The following is an 18,736-nucleotide window of genomic DNA, read 5'->3' as shown; positions in this document are numbered from 1 at the left end:
ATTATACATGTGAAGGTTTTGTAAATTGTTGTTGTCCATTGTATTCTTATTTTCTCATCTCATATATGTAATATACGAAATCAAATAAAAGTAACCGTTGTGGTGGATAAAGTAATTTAAACTGCGATTCAATTATTATTTACATCATTCAACTATAAATTAGTACATCCAATGGGTTGGGTACACACTATATGACAATTTGCTCAGTTTTCAAAATCCCTTGCTCACAAGTCACAATGATGACAGCCACTTCTCTTCTCTGCCAGATAAAACATTGTTACACTGGTGCAGATGTGGAACCACAACTATCCCCACCCAGTGAATCGGATACCATCACCTGCACATGTTTAGGAGCTGCTTCCGGTTCGTTGTTTCCACCTATCAATTAATTAGCAAATAATATGATCTTCAATTTCATGGAAATTAGTTTTGAAGAGTAAGAGATAAAACCGAAAGGACTCTCTCTTTGACAATCAACGAGAAGGAACCAGAGGATACAAACGTCAAAAATAAATCAACTTTAGCTATAACTCAACGAAGCCTCATGCCTAAGGTGATTCTAAGGAAATTGGTTTAGTATTCTACCGAATCAAACCAGTGGATTCCACGAGTGTCACAAGGTTTTCATGATTCAAATTAGAAGTCCATTTCGAAACAGGCAGTGAAAACACAAGAACATATGATTTTCCCGGAACTAATATCTTAACAGACCAAGCACATGCAAGGAGTAAACTAGCGTAACTAACCTGATTGAACCGAAGTAGCCACTGATGAAGTTGTCGCTCCTCTCTTCATTTTTGGCTGCAAAGATAAACAGTTTGTAAATGAATTGAACTTTTAGAAAACATCATTATCTAGCAACAACTCTATAAAAAACAAGTTTGTAAAGTCAATAGGACTGTTGTAGCCTAGGTGAGTAGGCTTCACAAATAGGTATAAACGATTCTTTGCAGGTAAAAGACTTGAGACTAAAATAGTGAACAGACTGGTTTTTCGTACCTTGGTGTTTTCTTCCATATATTTCACGACCTGAGAGATGCTTCCACAATGTCCATGAAACAGCGTGTAAGCCCACAAAAGAAGCTTCCTCGGGGTGCTTACATCAATGACTTCAACTCCTTCTGTCCCTGGAAGAAGTTTCCCCGCCGTCGCTAGCCGAGGCAGTGCGAAATAGAGGTTGATTTCAGAAGGAAGTGTCACTGACGCAGTTTCTCGGAAGTAATTGTAACAACTTTTAAGCAAAGAATTAGCCATCTCCAGATTCTCCTCCGAGACTTTATTGGCAACGAGTACGTTCTTGATCTTGGACAGAACAGGTCCCCATTTTGCCTCGAGCATTTGAGATTCTGAGGGATTCTCGAACGAAGAATTCCAGAATCCTGACTTGAGATCAACACAGAGCACCCGTCTGTTTTCCAGAAAATCAAATGATGGATTTATTGCTTGACTTTCCGCTGAGGATACCTGCTGCAAGGGAGTTATTGATGCCAAGCTTGTTATCAGAGCTCGACACCAAGCAAGAGAAGCATGTCTACCAACTTTAGCTGAAAAGCTATTAGACAACTTTGGATTCTTGAAACGCTTTCTAATCTTTTCATTTATGGTTTCCAGGGTCTCAACCTTGTTGTCTAGCTCAAGAGATACAATGTATTGGTGTAGAAATCTGCAAAAGGAAAAATCAATGTTAACGGCAAACGATGACATATATATTCATTTCTCATGCAAAATAGATTACCTGTATAAGATCCTCTCTGAGGTTTCTGGATCCTTTGTTTCAGGGAAATTGCGTATGTCTGGCCATATGCTTCCTTGTTCTATAAAAAGGGAAAATATTTTCTCTAGCTGACTATCAGGATTGATTTTCGCTCCTCCAGACTCAACCCGACTCATCGAGGCAACCAGTGCATTTATGTATCTTCCTATTGCAACTGGCACAAGGTCTTCAACGCATAGAGCAAACTGAGTTCAAGAATTTGTAGATTATTTAACATTTATCCCAGGTACAGCTTGTGACAACTTGATTAAGGCATATAGCACGTAGAGACTCGTAGAAATGTTGATTCCTTACCCTCTTATCTGATCGAAGAGAATTAAAGGCTCGTTCTAGTGTGTTGACGTCTCCCGTTTCCTCCAATAGTCTCAAATAGAACAGTAAGTATTTGCGGATGCAAGTAATGAATTTCCGTGAACTTTCTGGCAAGTTAACTTCAAGAGCCTTCTTGTTCCCAGCCAAACCTGGAGTTTTCCGCCTAAATAGAAAAAGAAGAAACATATATATATATATGAAACAATCCCATAATCATCTCTGTGAAGCTAAACTTACATGATTTTATATCATTTTGTTTCTTAGAAGGTTATTCTAATCATCAGGGATGATGTCACCAGTGTTAAAGCCCTTAGTACAAAAATTAACTCAAAATTTTCAGGGAAAGTAAGAATGTGTCTGTACCTTCCCTTTTTAACCATGCCATCAATCTCCCACATATTGATTGTAAAACTTGACCGCGATGATTTGAAACAAAAGGAAAGTTCTTCTTTTGCTCTTTGCAGATCACTGCTCCCACCCCTTCTATACAGCCCTTGGGCAAGCATGTATCTCGCCTTATGAAAATGTTTCAGATCTCCTTCTACACAGGTTCCCAGTGCAGAAAGGCTGTCGTTGTAGAGCATATGCCACACCCCTTCCATCTGAATTGATCCCTCTCCATTTTTAGCATAACTTGCTTCCAAATTGCCATCTTGACCTTCTTCAAGTTGACGAGAGGATCCAAAAGTCGTTGTACCAATGATTGTCATAGCAGTATCCTTTATAGATTCATCAAAGCAATATGAGACGAGGACCTGAAAGGTCAATAGGGAAATTAAACAGTCCATTCAGGACCTCAAAAGCAGAAAAGTAAATCAATAGTGGACTGCTTAAGCTGGAGATTGGACTTAAGCATGATTTTTTTTTTCTTTTAAAACCATGATGCTGATGTTGCAAGTTGAACAAACGACGATTGTAGTACTGCAAATCAGAAAGAGAGAGAAACAGTGTGGCGTTGTCAACAACAAACCTTTAAGGCCTCTAAGTTCTGTTTCCCACAAGCATTTAGAAGCTTCAAACGAGAAGCATGCATTCTATACACAGGATCTACTGCAGACGGATTCAATGTCATGGCTTGCTCATAATAGGATAACGAAATTTCGTACGGGTGCCCAAGCTTCTCACTGAGTTTTCCCATGTAGAATGCATGTGACCAATCTTGTCTGTGCAGGATGTGTTAAGAAAAATAAATTAGTCAGCCTCTTAAGTAATGTACCAAAATGAAGAAACTATGAATACACAGTACACTAAACTATACCTATGTGCAAAGGCTTTCTTGAAATGCTTCATTGAGTTCTCACAAAATCTTCTCCACGTTGCATCCTTCGAGGGTAGCACAGACCGCTGATCATAAGACGGCACAACACTCTGAAGGCTGTCATAGTATACCAGCGCCAACAGCTCATGTATCTCAGACTACAATAGAGGATCAACACTTAAACATATCAATAACAGCAACAGGATATTATAACATACTGCAAAAAACAAAACTAACAACTCTTCAAAAAGCCATTCCTCCATCAAAATCAAAGCTGTATAAGTACTTCCTGCAACTTATGCTAATTTTTGTATCACAAAGAGGTATATAAACAAACTTTTTAACTTGTACTCTCTACATATCAAAGTATTTTCAGGTTTAATGCAAATTCACATATTAGTAAAGACTACTAAAGCTACACCCAGAAATATGATAGGTAGTGAATTCAAGTTAAACATACTAACATCAGAAATATGAGTAAAAGGTTTCAGGAAAAGGACAGATAGGAGAAGAAAAAGTAACAGCAACATCTAATTATATGTTATCCAGTAAGTGATTAAGCATTATGAAGGTGTCAAATGAAACCTGTTGTTCTGCTGAATTCGCCAACGCCAAACTCATTAGCAGGCAACGTCTGCTTCTTCTTCTGCTTGTTTCAACTCTTTGCGAAAGAGCAGCATTCTTCCTCCATCCCACGACATTTATGTGCTTACTCCCATCATTTAGCAACAAATCTACTTCCTGATAGAGGTGAAAAAACAAATGGTAAATGTAAGCATTTATCAATACATGAGTAAAGAACCCTTCAATGAAAGACACATAGCCACCCTCTCTCATCCTAGGGTTATAACTCATCCCTAAAAGCTACCTAACGATAAGGAACCACTCATACCATTCTACAAGTTGAAACGAATAAGAATTACAGTACCAACAGCGAATGAAAGAACTTGCCTCATCGTAAATATTGCCAAGCTTTTCCCAACTCTCAAAGCGCAGAGGATTATAGAGCAGATCATATTTGAACAGATTTGCATTCTGCTGTACAAACTCTTCTCCTTCCTTCGTGAGAACAAAACCGGGCCATTTATCACTAGCACTAACTTCCTCAGACTGAGCCAAGAAATAATATAAATTGCGGTAGACATCCAAATAGGGGTCGGAACTGCAAGCAAGTTAAAACAACATCCTTATCTATTCCAACATTATAAACATCTATGATTCGATATTTCTTCTTTGGCAGTGACCAAAATTTCTCTTACGAGGGTCACCATTTTTAACGGAACAAGAAAAAAGATTCTAGGAAAGTTATTCATTCTGCTTCTGCTTGTCACTAAAATAAAAAATGTGAAGCTTTCTAGACACAATAAGATATAGAAAATACACATAACAGTCGGATCATCTTATATGGTCATCTATTCTCAGCAATATATTATAATGCAAGAGTCAGCTGAAACGATATCAGATAATCAGACTATGGACGTTATCTTTGGCAAGAGTAATTCATAAAAAAAAATGATTGGTTTATACCTGTGGAGCAGTGACACCTTGTACTCGCTGAGAGTTTTGCTGTGAATTACACATTTAGTTATGGTTTCAAGGAAACCTTCAGAACCAGCCTCGTATGAGAGTTTGTCTTCACATAAATCAGGGTCATCTAAGAATGTATCTATCACATTGCCAACTAGGAGATCATCTGGTGGTTGTGAAAAATGCTTTTTAATTGCTCTCAAGACTCTCCGGAGTTTAACTAGTCCAGTTCTCTGAGACAAGAAAAATAAGTATAAGATTACCAGAGACTATGTTTGGAGAACTGCTAGCATCACATACTGTCATACGGTTGAAGAGTGTAAACTTATAACTTATTTGTTAAACACCAGATATTAAGCGATTAGCTACATGAGTTACAACAGGTGTTTAGGAAGATCAATGAAGGATATGCTATAAGTCTACCAGAAAACAAATCAAGAACACGTATGACTTATCTACGGAACACAACTTGCAACACATTCCAATTTCTGTGTGCCATGTCGGTTGCTCATGCATGCTTAAATCTATATGCATCATCTGGTAAACACCAGTTGACATGTGAGCCTAGTTGTACTAGTGAATAGCTATTTTAGTAGGACTGCAACACGATATTTTATTCGAACAGAAAAAAAACTTGAACCCTAAGGAAAATAAAGTTTGGCACACACTTATGACAAACATATGCAAATGGGTCTACCAAGTTGAGGAAATTTCACTCACAGAAGAAGCCTTGGCATACGGTAGTATGTACTGGAAAACATCAACACATTGTTCCTTGGTCTGATAATCTCCCCGGCTAGTGTTTTCGTGCGCAGCAAGCTCATCTTGGTATGAACCATCGACTCTAAGATTTAGACCATACAGACAGAAAAAGCACTGATCTAAAGCGTTATTGATTAGCAACTCAAGTTCATCTTTTTCTTCTTCAGCAACTTCTTCTGTGTGTTCAGGAATCTTTTTGTTTTCTTGTTCTAACTCTTCTTTCTCCTTATCACTAACCTTTCCTTCAGAATCATCCTTGGAATCGGTTTTTGTGTTTTCGTTTCTCTCAACATGCACATCTGCGACAAATGATTTTGTTTCATTTCTGCATAGTTTCCCCATATCATGTCCAAGGCCATCCGGGGAGTTGATACTGGATTTGACTTTCATGTCCACAGCCAATAAATGCTTAATTGCAAATCTGAGAAAAGATCCTTCCTCCCCCGCACAATTTTTACCAGCGCAGCAGAGCCCATATTCAGCTAGCAAATCATGGAGACATATGATCAACTCAACCTGAAAGAAACAAATTTTAGAAAGTCCAATATCACAAAAAAGCAGACCAAAATAGCTTTTAGTGTCATGACTGATAGTAAGTACTCTCCTAGAAAGCCATGACTTACTTGGTATTTAGTAGATATTGTAGAATCAAGGTGTTGAAGTTTACAAAATCCAATAGCTGCATCGACAAAGCAAGATTTCTGCTCTTCTTCAATATCGTCAGCAATTTGAGAATCTGAATCTCTCTTAGAAAGAAAATGCCTCACGATATTTGACATGACCGTCAAAAGCATAGATTGTATACCGGCGATACAATCTCTTGGGGCAACCACATCATTCTGCACATCAGACAGACGCATTAATAACGGTGACAAAGTTATTATATTAGGACAACCAAAAAGCTTTACAGATATTAATCTATTGTACATTTTAGTGCCTAATAATTAGACAGGTAACTTTTATTTAAAACAATAACTCTTTAAGTTAGTCTCCGGTACAAGAGCCTGAGGATTGTCAAGTTTTAATTAGCATATCAAGCAAGAACAAGCAGATGATGCAGCTCATAAATCAAACAAAGTTAGTGACCATGTGTATAATTTCTCGCATACCCTTGTGCTAGCATGATTAGTCTCACATATCCAAAACAAACAAAGATAACTAGCTTTTCAAATATCTTCTGAGAACGATAGCATCTATGCCAAAATAAAAATAAAAAAAATTCAGACTTACAGAGTTATCTAACTGGTCAAGGAAGTTCTTCACTTGAGAGATACAAAGAAGAATTGCCTTGATTTCCTCTGCCACCAAGTGATTCCAATTCTCACTCAAATTTGTATTTGAGGTCAAAATAGCTTCCCCCGTACCAATTGATTCCAAGAGTACTTGCAACTTTCTTCTATGACAGCTCATATAAACCTCCACATCTATAGCCTTACTCTCCTGGCATGCTTTTATTAAAACTTCCAGTGCTGATAGCTCAGTAGAGGAGATCCCTTCTTCCATTTTCAAAGAGGATGCAGTCCAGATGTCTTTGTCTGGAAATAAAAGTGATGCAAGTAACTTTACACACTCCCGATACAATTCTTTCTCCATCATCTCAGGTACGGTCTTTTCCAGCAAGACATCAATCTTAAGCAGATTTCTTTCATGCATGACTCTATCGATGTTCAGCTCTCGAATTCTTCTGCAATGGGGCAGCTGAACTAAGACAGGAGATTCTCCAATACCTTCCTTGTCCAGCAATGCCAAACACCTGAAAAGTTCTTCAAGAGCTTTAGATTTTTTACCCTCCATTATCGATAACCGTGCACTCAGCCAGAAATATCGAGCCCAGAAGGATCTTTTATTATAATCTAACACCTCCTTAGCACTCTGATCACCTTGACAACTCTTAGATGAGGAGGCGGGAAAACTTTTCTCCCAGGAATTAGGGGTAGATTCGATGGCAAGATCAAGGGAAACAGATTCAATTATCTTAGAGAGATGGTATGTCACTTCTACCATGCATGATGGGGATTCAGGAATATCTGATCCTTTAGATTCGAGGTCAGAGTACAGCTCGGCGAGAAAAAGACTGCATTCAGGTTTCCGATCTAGTCCCCAGTGTCTAGTGAGCTTTTCTAACTCCAAAACTTTTAAGGCTGCATCACGACTCAACAGATGTTCACATTTACTTGCAATATACTCTAGAAGCAAGTGACCCATATGATAAGCACCATAGTTTTCTGAGGTTTCCTTCACAAAATTAGAAACGACAGTGTGTTCAGAAACCGGATCAGGTTTGTTAAGGCAGTGAGAACCGACAGACGCTCTGCTGAATCCACTTTCAAGGACAAAAGTCTCAAGATACCGAAGGATGTCACTGCTGGGATCCTTGCTACTATCAGACTCTAGCTCTGCCTTCTCAGGTTTCTGGTTCCGAAGACGTTCAAGCCGAGTACTCCGCCTCTCTTGAGGGTGTTCTTCAGAAAACGCAGGCTCTTTTTCTTTAACCTGACCACCACTTTCTCTTTCAATGTTGCAATCCTTAACAGACGCATTACTCGAATCTGGTTCCACACAATGATTATTCTTTTCCGGACCCTGTATTACAGCTTCTGTACTAAGATCTAATTCAATGGTGATTGGTATGTCAGCTGATATCCCTACAGTTTCACACGGAGGATGCACTATCCCAAGTAGAGTATCTAATAGTGCCACCCATGACGCTTCAGGAAGTTTAACTTGCACTCTTTTTTTCAACTTCTTGGAAGCAGCATTCTTGTCCTGATTCTTGTCAGACACCTTTCTTTTACCAAGAAATTTGAGCCGAACATGCCGAGGTTCAAGCTTATCTATACCCTTGGGCGCAAAAGGTGCTGAATCTGTTTCTTCAATAGAATGTTTAACATGCAGAGCACGAGCATGTGATGGCCAATGCCTTAAAATCAGATTTGCAACTGAAAGACAGGAAACTTCATCACCTATGGCAATGAGAACTTCTAGAAGCTTCTCCATGCAGTTCCCTGCACATTAGCACATTCAGTTTTCAGGGGAGGGTGTTTGAAGCATACATGCAACAGTCCGCAAACCCAGGAACAGAGAGCAATCATAGATTCTACATCTATTGCAAAAGGTATAAGACCAACTAGGATTCAATAATGTGATAGAACACTTTCTGTATATGTTTGAGAGAGTAAGGAACAGTGCGTACAATTATTTGGGCTGCAGAGAAGTCCTTGTTCAAATGCCCATCGTGAAATACTCAGCAATCCCATAGAGCATGATAGAGTTCCAAGATGGTTCCACAGCACAGAATCTTTTGCATCTATGTCTATAGCTTGAAGGTAACAGTTCAGCGCATCCTCGTAATGACTTGAACCCAGCTCAAGAAATACAGTGGCAAGATTCTTCAGAGCCAAAAATCTGCAAAAGAGACAAGAATACTAATAAACAAAACATACTCAAACTTCAATTACTAAACATATAACCAAACGTAACTAGATGATTTATAAAATAAATGGAGCTTCACCTGAGATGATGGAGATGATTATCGTTTGTGATAGTCTCCACCTGCAAAGAAACGACTTGCTCGGTTATAACAAACAGTTCACACAATTAAGAGAGAGTAATCAAACAAGTTTTTTACTTTGGAGTTAGCTATAATAGGATCCTTAAGGATAGACTCTAGCAGCTCCCGAGCCTTTTCGTAGTCTTTAGCTTGCAGCTTTAGAAGACCCTCGTGATATCTTTGCGACAGATGAAACTCCTGACAATGGCAATAAACAAACAAACAAAAAAAGTTCAATATCTAATCTCCACAATGAGCTGATCTAGCTTCAAGATTATGCATCAATCAAAAGGTTCCAACTTTATTTAATGAACCCAGAATTGAAAGTTGCGAGAGGAATCAAATCAAGACAAAACAAAAACCTGAGCTTCTTTGCTAGGAGCTAGAGGCTCCCACTTCTCCTTGGACTCCGTATCATTGATCGCTGCAATCGAAAACTGAAGAAAAGGAATCAAAATTCGAAAACCCTAATCAATTAAAGGATCCACGAATTGAGAATTGGACGAAATAATCATTACCATATTGATTAGTCAAAGGGTCACTGATTAAGGGTTTTGAGAGTTACTCCGTGATTCAGCAGAGTCTTTGGCGATAAATCTTCTATCTTCTTATTCTGAGATTGATATCCACATTAGGGTTTTTAATTTCATGTAATATGATGATGGTTTTTGTTTCTTCGTGAGTCTGTTCTTCCACTCTGAATTATTCCGGTAATGTATATGTGTATATGTATATGTGGAAAATTTGCGAAAACAGGTCTTGTACTTTACGGTTTTACTATAAAGTGCTTCTAATTTTTACAATTACGATTTAAGCCCTTTACTTTCACATCTGTCTCAAAATTACCAAACTAAGGAATGATATATACGTAGAAAAATACTAGCACTAAAAAAGTTTTGGTCACAAAAATAGACTACAAAAAGTAAACTAATCCAAACCTTAAAATTTAGATTTAAGGAGTAGGATTTGTGATTGAAGTTTAAAATTTTATAAAATAAAAAATAAATATTAAAAATTTGAAAATAAAAATTTTGAAAATAGTTTCAAAAAGTATTTTCGAATTACAAAAAGAAAATTGAAAAAAAAATTAAAAAAAATTCAGAAAAAAATTTCAAAAAAAAAAAGAAATTTATAAAAAAGTTTGAATTTGAAAACATATAATCTAAAACTATATTTTTTAAAAAATAAAATTTTATTTTTTTTATTTTTTAATTATTTTTTTATTTTTTTAATTAATTTTTCTTTTTTAAATTTTTTTTATATCTAGGGTATTAGTGTCATTTTACCTATTAAATTAAACATTTTGATCATTTTTCTTTGGGCAAATCTCCAAAATAGCACATTTTTAAGTTTATATCACAAAAATAGCACTCAAAAACTAAAATGACCAAAATAGCACATTTCTAAGTTTATCCTTTGAAAATTTTAATTTTTTAATTTTTCAAAATTTGAAATCTTATCCCCAAAACCTCATTTCTCAACTCTAAACCCTAAACCCTAAACCCTAAACTCTAAACCCTAAACCCTAAACCCTAAACTCTAAACCCTAAACCCTAAACCCTAAACCCTAAGTTTGTGACTTTTGATAAAACATTAAGTGCTATTTTTGTGACTTTTGACCTTGAGTGCTAGTTTGAGAACATAAACTTGATTTAGTGCTATTTTTGTCTTTTTCTCTTTTTCTTTTTGTGATCTATTTTTGTTCTATTTTTGTGACCAAAACTTAAAAATAGTAGAATTGTCCATATATTTATGTATCTATTTGTATGAACTAAAGTTGGATTATTCAAATAACTCTATAGTTAAGTTTGCTCATTTGATTTTGAACTAAAATTTTGTTAAGTTACTATATAAATGTAGTCTAGGTACCGTTTCAAAAATTAAAACTTAATCTGATATTGTTTTATTAAAATTATCATTTGATTATCGGTTCAAAAAATATTTAGCCAATCAAAAGTGTAATTTTTTAATTATTGAAAATCTTAGCAAAAAAAAATATATATATTATTTTACAAACACATATTTTATTGCATGATACTATATACTATATGACAAAAAGTTGATGACCACAAAAAACCTTAGTTATGTAAATCTTTATACACTAATTTGAATTATATACTGTCGGTTTAGGCGAATGTGGTTAGTAAATGAAACCGATAAAACCGGAAACTGTCTTTTTTTAAAATGGAAATCGGGTCCAGACACCCTGGCACAAGTGGCAAGTTCGACCGTTATAGCGAAAATAATACTATTATTTACCTTTATTATATTTGAAAACGGTCTCAGTTTGTATTTTTATTTAAAAAGCTTCGAGCCCCGCTCCTATCTTCTCAAATCTTGTCCTCTCTCTCTCTCTTCCATGGCGATCGCTACGGAGACACAGCACCAGGAGGAGAAGGTAACTTTTTCGGCTAATCACTGACTCCACCATTTGATTCATTTGTGTAATTGACAAAGTTTTGAGCTCTATCCAAATCGATCCTTGGTGCTTGAGTTTATCTATGTTTAGGATGAGATCTGGGAAAATTCTTGCGTTGCTTGATTCTCTTTTTGGGTGAAAAGAAAACCCTTTTCCTTGATTGGATTAGATTTGAATTGAGCGAGATGCCCAAAGATTAGGGGTTTGAAATTTTTGTGAATTTGAAAGGTAGATTCATGTTTTTCAGTGTTTATTGGACTTTTATCAGGAGGCTTCTTCTGCAGCTGCACAAAAGAGATGGAATCTGAGTGATTTTGACATTGGAAAGGCTCTTGGTAGAGGCAAATTTGGTCACGTTTATCTCGCTCGAGAAAAGCGGGTCAGTATTATTATTATGCCTTCTGATTCATTGCTCTTTAGATCCTTACATCTCTCACATATGTGAAACAGAGCAATCACATTGTCGCTCTAAAGGTTCTTTTCAAGACCCAGCTTCAAGAATCTCAAGTTGAACATCAGCTACGAAGAGAAGTTGAGATCCAGTCTCATCTTCGGCACCCCAATATCCTCCGGCTCTATGGTTATTTCTATGATCAGGTAAGGTTGAATATTTCTTCATTTTTGTTGACATGATCTCTACTTTTTTGGGGATAACACCACTTTATTGGCTTCTTGTTTGTCTGGTTGCAGAAAAGAGTTTATTTGATACTCGAGTATGCTGCTAGAGGCGAGCTTTATAAGGAGCTTCAGAAATGCAAATACTTCAGTGAGAGACGAGCTGCAACTGTTAGTCCCTTTCCTTCCTTCCTTCCTTCTGCTGTTATTAAATCAAAGTCAAGTTCTGTTCTTTTGTTAGTGAAAATGAGATCTTTATATTTTTATTGTGATAGTATGTTGCATCGTTGGCGAGGGCTCTCATCTATTGCCATGGCAAGCATGTGATACACAGAGATATCAAACCAGAGAATCTGTTAATTGGTGCTCAGGTTAGATACGTTCTTACCACATTTCTCGATTTGATCTAAGACCAGCTAATAATAATATTCATCGACTTTTACTTTCAGGGTGAGCTCAAGATTGCAGACTTTGGTTGGTCAGTACACACATTTAACCGCAGAAGGACCATGTGTGGCACGCTTGATTACCTTCCTCCTGAGATGGGTAAACTTTTGAAGATTTCGCTTGAAAGTTAATTCTACCATAAGATAAATGTATTCATTCGTTAACATGACCTTTGGACTTCTTTTTTCTTACAGTTGAAAGCGTGGAACATGATGCAAGTGTAGATATCTGGAGCCTAGGGATTCTCTGTTACGAGTTTCTTTATGGCGTTCCTCCTTTTGAAGCCGTGGAGCACTCAGACACATACAGAAGGTATAATACAGAATCTGCATTGCTAATCTGTTTCTTCTTGTTGGTTTGTTCCTTGTTCTTAACGACTTTTGTTAACACAAATTATCTATAACAGGATTGTGCAGGTGGACCTTAAGTTCCCTCCTCAACCAATTGTATCTCCATCTGCAAAGGATCTTATTAGCCAGGTTTGTAGAGATTACCTTCGGTTTTGATGGAAGTAGTCACTGAAGAAGACTGATTCTGATATCTTACACAATTCTCAACTTTATATCATATAGATGCTTGTCAAGGAGTCTGCACAACGTCTGCCACTGCACAAACTTCTCGAGCATCCATGGATTGTGCAGAATGCTGATCCTTCTGGAATCTACAGAGCTTGAAAACGAAACAGCTTTATTATGCATTCTCTCTGTTCAGACGCTTTAGTTCTTGGCAGTCTCGAGCCAAATTGTTATCCATTTTAAAAATTCTGATCATTGTAAAAGGAAGACGAGTAGAACAAAAAAACATCTACATAACGCTATCTCATACACGATATTAATAAACCATTTGTCCAACTTTTGTTTTGAAATTAGTGTTTCCTAGCACAGCATTCTATAACGATTACGCCCAAGATCATGGAGAAGTCAAGAAAATGACAAACCTTTGAAGACGTTAATATCAATATTCATCAATCTTATATATGTTTCTATATAACAAAGAAGGAAAAACAAAGCACACGGTTTGGTCTAGTTTCATGAAAAGGCGAGCATAAACTCTAGGCTTCTCTTTCCAATCAATGAGAGACCAAACATGAATTCACAAGAATTGTTTATCTCGATGCGGTCAAAATTACAAATGAAGATATAAAACTCTGCCAACAGTTTTTTGGCTTCAGTTTGCCCCCTCTGTGGCTCCATTAGGAGGGTTCATGAAGCTTGGCTGGTTCGTGGATGACAGCATCCGAGCCCACATTCTGTCTGTAATCACAACTTTGTTCTGTTTTTCCGTTATTCGCTGCAAGACAAAAGGGTTGACACTTTCAGAGCTGATGAACCAATGGCATACAGATATGTAGGCGAAGAGAAACTTACGTTGAAGGGAATGTAGGTGTGCCTTCCATTAACAAGACCAGAGATGAAGCCGGTATAACCCGCCATTGCACCATGGACTGCGCTTTGGGCGAGGAGAGTAGAGTAAACGTTGTCAGATGCATTGGCTGGAATAGCTCTGATCATGTATGTCGGATCTGAAACATGGACCCAATCACATTCATATTTCAAGAATCTTAAATAGCTTGAGTTGAAGTTTGGGAGAGGACAAAACGTACCAATGTATTTCAGAGTAATGTCCATTTTTCTCTGCTTCGCAAAGTGTTCCTGTTATTAAAGCAAAATGCAAAACAATGTTAAAACGTAAAACCCCACTGAACTGAAGGATCGATATGGTTCTTATTTGCTATAAGTTTACCTTGATTTTAAGACTCATCCATAGTCCAACATCTTTGAGGAGCTTGTTCCCCGAAGCATCTTGCTGTTCAATGCTCTCGGCCACTAGATCTTGTCCTGCACCTTCAGCAACCACTATAACCATGTGGCCATTTTCTCTCAGCCGTTTTGCAATGAACTCGTAAAGCCCTCCTTTGCCTTCAAGGTAAAAAGGTGACTCTGGAATCAGACAGCAGTCAACGTCCCGGCTGGCCAGAGTCGCGTACATTGCAATGAACCCTGCAGTGCGGAAACAATAAACTTAGATACTCTTGTGACTATTTATTGTATGTATAATTTGTATCCTTCGATGAACTTACCACTGTAGCGACCCATTAGCTTGACAAGTCCAATGCCGTTTTCCACACTTGTCGCTTCAACATGCGCTGCATTGATGGCACGTTGAGCCTCCTCAACCGCAGTATCGAATCCAAACGACTTGTCAATAACCTGAATTAAAGATACGGTGAGAGAGAGTTAAATGCAAAATAACCAGAATGAGCTATGAGCTTTAGGTTGAGAGTACAATTACTAGATCAGAGACTTACTGGGATGTCATTGTCGATGGTTTTTGGTATTCCTGCGACCGCAACTTTAAGTCCACGACGTCTAATTTCCTGCAACATCAGTCAAAAAACATTTGTTTCACTAACTTTAAGCGATTGTCCAATTATATTATAAAAAAGCTACATCGCCTATTATATATATACCAGCAAATAGACGTTCACTTTACTTATAGCAGAGTGTATTCCATGGATTTTAATTAGACAGTTCTCTTCATAAAATAATTTAGGTAGGTACCATCCAACAATAATACAAAACATTTCAACTCCAAAGAAGTATCCGATGTTCACTAACTAACCTTATATATTGCAGATGCTCCCTTTTGGGTTCCATCGCCTCCAATGATGTAAACCTATTCCAAGATACGGATAATAAAAATGACTCTTATTAGCAGAACTATAATCCACTCAACATAAACAAGCTTAAAGAAACAAAATATATAAATTCTTTTAAAAGACCTGGTTTATTTCACGGTCTTGTATGTTGTCGACAATCTTTGATGTATCATGGCCCCCTCGAGATGTTCCTAACATGGTTCCCCCGCGCTTGTGGATGTCACTAACATCCTTCGGTGTCAGAGTGACAGTGTTTTTGGAATAGAATCCACTAAACCCACACTGCAGCATCAGAAACCATATGAGCCCCATAAATCATATTTAAATCCGCATTAAAGTATTCACACTATAAGATCATCATACTGTTGGTACTGATATTGAAGTCAACTCACATTGACACCAAGTACTTCTGTGACACCATACATGTAGTGAAGACCACAGACAATCTCCCTGATGACTGTATTAAGACCCGGGCAAAGACCACCACATGTGACAATACATGCCCGTACATCAGCTGGCTTGAAATACACCTAAACATCAGCAAGTTTAACACCATTTAGATAGGGAAGCTGCAGAGCATATAGTGAAAAAAAACTCAGGGAAGAGACGAAAGAAATACCTTTTGTCGTGGTCCAGCACGTCTAAAATGTGTCCCTCTAGGAGAATCCTTGTGAACAACAATCTAAAATGACTAAAAATCAGCAATGTCCTGACTTAACACAGAGAACAAAGGGACACAAACACGGCCAAGAGATTCACCTTTTGCGGGACTGTATCGTCCTCATCAACAAAATACTGCCTGGAAAATCACAACAGAACATGGATTCAATCAACTGACACATCATCTGTCAAACCAATGAAGATCTGTCAACTTACCTCACTACTGAATAAGCGGGATTTGATTGCAACGGGTTTGGATAAGTCTGAGAAAGAAAAAAAAACAAAGAAATCAGCAAAAAGTGAATATCACCAATATAACTGAAACTTACAAGGCAGCTATAAAACATTCACATATATTCCAAAAATCTCATTTTTTTAATCAAATTGAACACACAAAAATATTATAATCCAATCCGTTCATTAGTCTACACTCTATCGTTAGCCTGAGAGAGATATATTTAATTTAACACAATAAATCTAGGCAACTGTATCAAATAGATCTGACCAAACATTACACCACGAGTATGCACACACACATATATGATCTCTCATCTACAAACCACAAAGTATTGAACTTTAAGGAAGCATCAGATTCGCACACGTGTCAGGCGGTGTAAAAAAGCACCGCCGATCTAGAAAAAACTTCGATTTTCGAAGGGCGTAAAGAGAGGAGGAAGGAAGGAAGGAAGGAAAGCAATACGGGGAGATCGAGAATGTAATCACTCAAGTGAGGAACATCTTCGAGAACGTAGCCAGCAGCTCCTTGCACCAACTTCATCTCCTGCTCATCGACGCCATTCGAATCCATCTCTTTCTCTTGCTCGAGACCCTGTTTCTCTCTCTACGGGAGTTTGAAGCGTGTTTTTGTAGATTCTGTTTCTTTTCTGATGTCTCTTTCAGTAAAGAAATACCAGCGGAAACGGCGGCTGGTTTTCTCTCTTGTCACTTTCTGGTTTTCAAGATACTCATTCGTGTGTATTAAATTTTACAAATATCAATTTGGAAAAAAAAAAAATACTGGATAAAATTTTGTAATATCTCTCCATCTTGTTATTCTTTTGTGGGTTTTGGAAATATTTTCTATAAAAATTTAATCAAGACTAAGAAGAATCACTAAATGAAAATAATTTTTGGAAAATATTAGATATTTTTATTGTAAGTATCTTAGTTTGATATTTTTTTTTCTCTATAAGTGTCTTATAAATCCTAGTATAAAAACTCTAAAATAATATGACAAAAAAAAATAATGAAATATTTTTTGGAAAATATTGGATACATGTTTGTAAAGTATTTTATTATTCTTTTGTTTTATTTTTACTTTAAAACACCCAATTAAACGTAGAAAAACCACTAAACTGAATATTATCGAGATTGATAGTTATAAAAACCATTATCTCAAAGGGGCATATGAGAATATAAACTCCTACATCAAGAATTCAACTAAGTTAAAGCTATAAGTAATTGAAAGTGTCCACATAAAATTTAAAATCATCAATCATAATGTGGCAAATCATTTTTTAATTTGCCAATTCTAAAATGTCAATATTTACAAAATTAATATAAATATATATAAGCTAACATAATGTATACAATATTTTTTTGAAAATTAACATAAAAATAACTAAAAATAATAATTAATTTAAAAATATAAGACTTTCAAACGATTACAACAATATAAATTTAAACACATGATTTTCAAAATTTAGGTTATATGCTATATCAAATTTTAGTTTATAAGTCACTTAAAGTATTCACGTATGATTTAAAACCATCAATCAAAATATGACAAATCAGTATTTTAAAAATGTTAATATTTCAAAAAAATATATTTATTTTAAAATAAAGTAGAAATTCATATAAAATAAAGTAAGCTAACAATAGAAAATTTATTAAAAAGAAAAATAAACTTGGTATAATAATTAACATAAAACTAACTAAATTCTAGTTGAAAAAAAGAAACTAGCCAATTTCTTTTATTAAGGGAAAAATAAGGAACACTTATTCAAAAATCAAAGCTACAAGAATTTTATATAGGCTGCAACTCGATTGACCATTTTTGAAATGGAGTGCTTTGGAATAATTCCACAAATATTTTTTTACCATTTGACACGAATGGAATGAAATGCTTATTCTATCAATTCCAAAAACGAATCTAACCAAAATACAAAGCAAAACATTCCAAAACAATTTTGATAAGGAATAAATGGAAATAAACGGAATGAATCTATTCCATTTTTCTACTGCATTTCATTCATCTTATTTCATTCTTTTCTATTCCATGTATTCTTTTTTTTTATTTACCAGTTACAGCCATAGTATAGATTGCACTATTCTCTCACGCAAGATACCCTAGTTTCTCTTTATAAATCATGGATAATAGCAAGAGGAAAGAACTTACGGATAACTCGATTTCAACATAAGTGGATTCATTGAAATTTTTAACCGAAAAACTAGAAAATACAAGAGATGTTGGAGATGATAACTCAAATATATGCATGATGATTTTGAATGTATTGTAAAAATTCCAAGATATTGTAAAAAATTCTAAAAAATTGAAACGTAGAAATGAGTAAACTAATAATTTATCACTATGATATGGATGTGTCATGATTATGACATATCAATATCAGACGGACAAAGACAAACAAAAGTAAAAACAAAATCTAACATACCCAAAGCAAAATAGAATAGACTACCTTAGTCAAGAGAAGCATCATCTTCACTTCTTTTTCTCTTGTCCTCGTCACTCCACT

The 18,736-nt window shown here is 36.1% G+C and overlaps 3 protein-coding genes across 4 annotated transcripts; 1 reads left to right on the top strand and 2 right to left on the bottom strand.

Annotated features, from left to right (window-relative positions):
• Nucleotides 1-85: 85 nt before the first annotated feature.
• Nucleotides 86-9,897, bottom strand: LOC106375325 (calcineurin-binding protein 1). Of its 2 annotated transcripts, none has more exons than XM_013815203.3 (19): nt 9,702-9,897; nt 9,546-9,620; nt 9,262-9,381; nt 9,145-9,185; nt 8,827-9,038; nt 6,864-8,638; nt 6,257-6,472; nt 5,592-6,149; nt 4,872-5,104; nt 4,296-4,506; nt 3,930-4,085; nt 3,345-3,502; nt 3,057-3,249; nt 2,450-2,841; nt 2,069-2,249; nt 1,736-1,959; nt 1,000-1,663; nt 747-801; nt 86-378 (listed from the first exon to the last, which is right to left on the bottom strand). In XM_013815203.3, the coding sequence occupies exons 1-19, from the start codon at nt 9,702-9,704 to the stop codon at nt 278-280; spliced, it is 5,568 nt and encodes a 1,855-aa protein (XP_013670657.1). In that variant the 5' UTR covers nt 9,705-9,897; the 3' UTR covers nt 86-277. The 2 variants fall into 2 exon arrangements, with proteins under 2 accessions (XP_013670657.1, XP_048601155.1); XM_048745198.1 differs by having other exon boundaries at nt 2,450-2,805.
• Nucleotides 9,898-11,448: 1,551 nt separating this feature from the next.
• On the top strand, nt 11,449-13,529 carry LOC106375324 (serine/threonine-protein kinase Aurora-1). Its single transcript, XM_013815202.3, has 9 exons — nt 11,449-11,581; nt 11,871-11,981; nt 12,053-12,199; nt 12,293-12,388; nt 12,493-12,588; nt 12,667-12,763; nt 12,859-12,976; nt 13,071-13,143; nt 13,237-13,529. Exons 1-9 carry the CDS (start codon nt 11,543-11,545, stop codon nt 13,336-13,338), a joined length of 879 nt encoding a protein of 292 aa, XP_013670656.1. The 5' UTR covers nt 11,449-11,542; the 3' UTR covers nt 13,339-13,529.
• A 64-nt stretch (nt 13,530-13,593) lies between these two features.
• LOC106375323 (ATP-dependent 6-phosphofructokinase 6) lies at nt 13,594-16,937 on the bottom strand. The gene is made up of 13 exons (XM_013815201.3): nt 16,684-16,937; nt 16,200-16,246; nt 16,083-16,122; nt 15,943-16,005; nt 15,716-15,853; nt 15,447-15,605; nt 15,287-15,340; nt 14,973-15,041; nt 14,745-14,874; nt 14,408-14,664; nt 14,268-14,316; nt 14,032-14,186; nt 13,594-13,954 (listed from the first exon to the last, which is right to left on the bottom strand). Exons 1-13 carry the CDS (start codon nt 16,789-16,791, stop codon nt 13,832-13,834), a joined length of 1,392 nt encoding a protein of 463 aa, XP_013670655.1. The 5' UTR covers nt 16,792-16,937; the 3' UTR covers nt 13,594-13,831.
• Between the last annotated feature and the right edge of the window lie 1,799 nt (nt 16,938-18,736).

This window comes from Brassica napus, chromosome C1, assembly GCF_020379485.1.
Source record: "Brassica napus cultivar Da-Ae chromosome C1, Da-Ae, whole genome shotgun sequence".
Taxonomy (NCBI): Eukaryota; Viridiplantae; Streptophyta; class Magnoliopsida; order Brassicales; family Brassicaceae; genus Brassica; species Brassica napus.
The sequence above is the reverse complement of the archived record's forward strand: the minus strand, read 5'-3'. Positions and strand labels throughout refer to the sequence as shown.

Excerpts from the sequence above, each read along its gene's own strand:
- LOC106375325 (XM_013815203.3), bottom strand. Across the intron at positions 6,150-6,256 it reads CAATATCTACTAAATACCAA|GTTGAGTTGATCATATGTCT; the intron begins GTAAGTCATGGC and ends TGTTTCTTTCAG. Across the intron at positions 4,507-4,871 it reads AAGGTGTCACTGCTCCACAG|TTCCGACCCCTATTTGGATG; the intron begins GTATAAACCAAT and ends ACTTGCTTGCAG.
- LOC106375324 (XM_013815202.3), top strand. The coding sequence starts at position 11,543 with ATGGCGATCGCTACGGAGACACAGCACCAGGAGGAGAAG. Across the intron at positions 12,389-12,492 it reads GTGAGAGACGAGCTGCAACT|TATGTTGCATCGTTGGCGAG; the intron begins GTTAGTCCCTTT and ends TTATTGTGATAG. Across the intron at positions 12,764-12,858 it reads TTACCTTCCTCCTGAGATGG|TTGAAAGCGTGGAACATGAT; the intron begins GTAAACTTTTGA and ends TTTTTCTTACAG.
- LOC106375323 (XM_013815201.3), bottom strand. The coding sequence starts at position 16,791 with ATGGATTCGAATGGCGTCGATGAGCAGGAGATGAAGTTGGTGCAAGGA. Across the intron at positions 16,006-16,082 it reads ACGATACAGTCCCGCAAAAG|ATTGTTGTTCACAAGGATTC; the intron begins GTGAATCTCTTG and ends TAGTCATTTTAG. Across the intron at positions 14,875-14,972 it reads CCATCGACAATGACATCCCA|GTTATTGACAAGTCGTTTGG; the intron begins GTAAGTCTCTGA and ends TCTTTAATTCAG.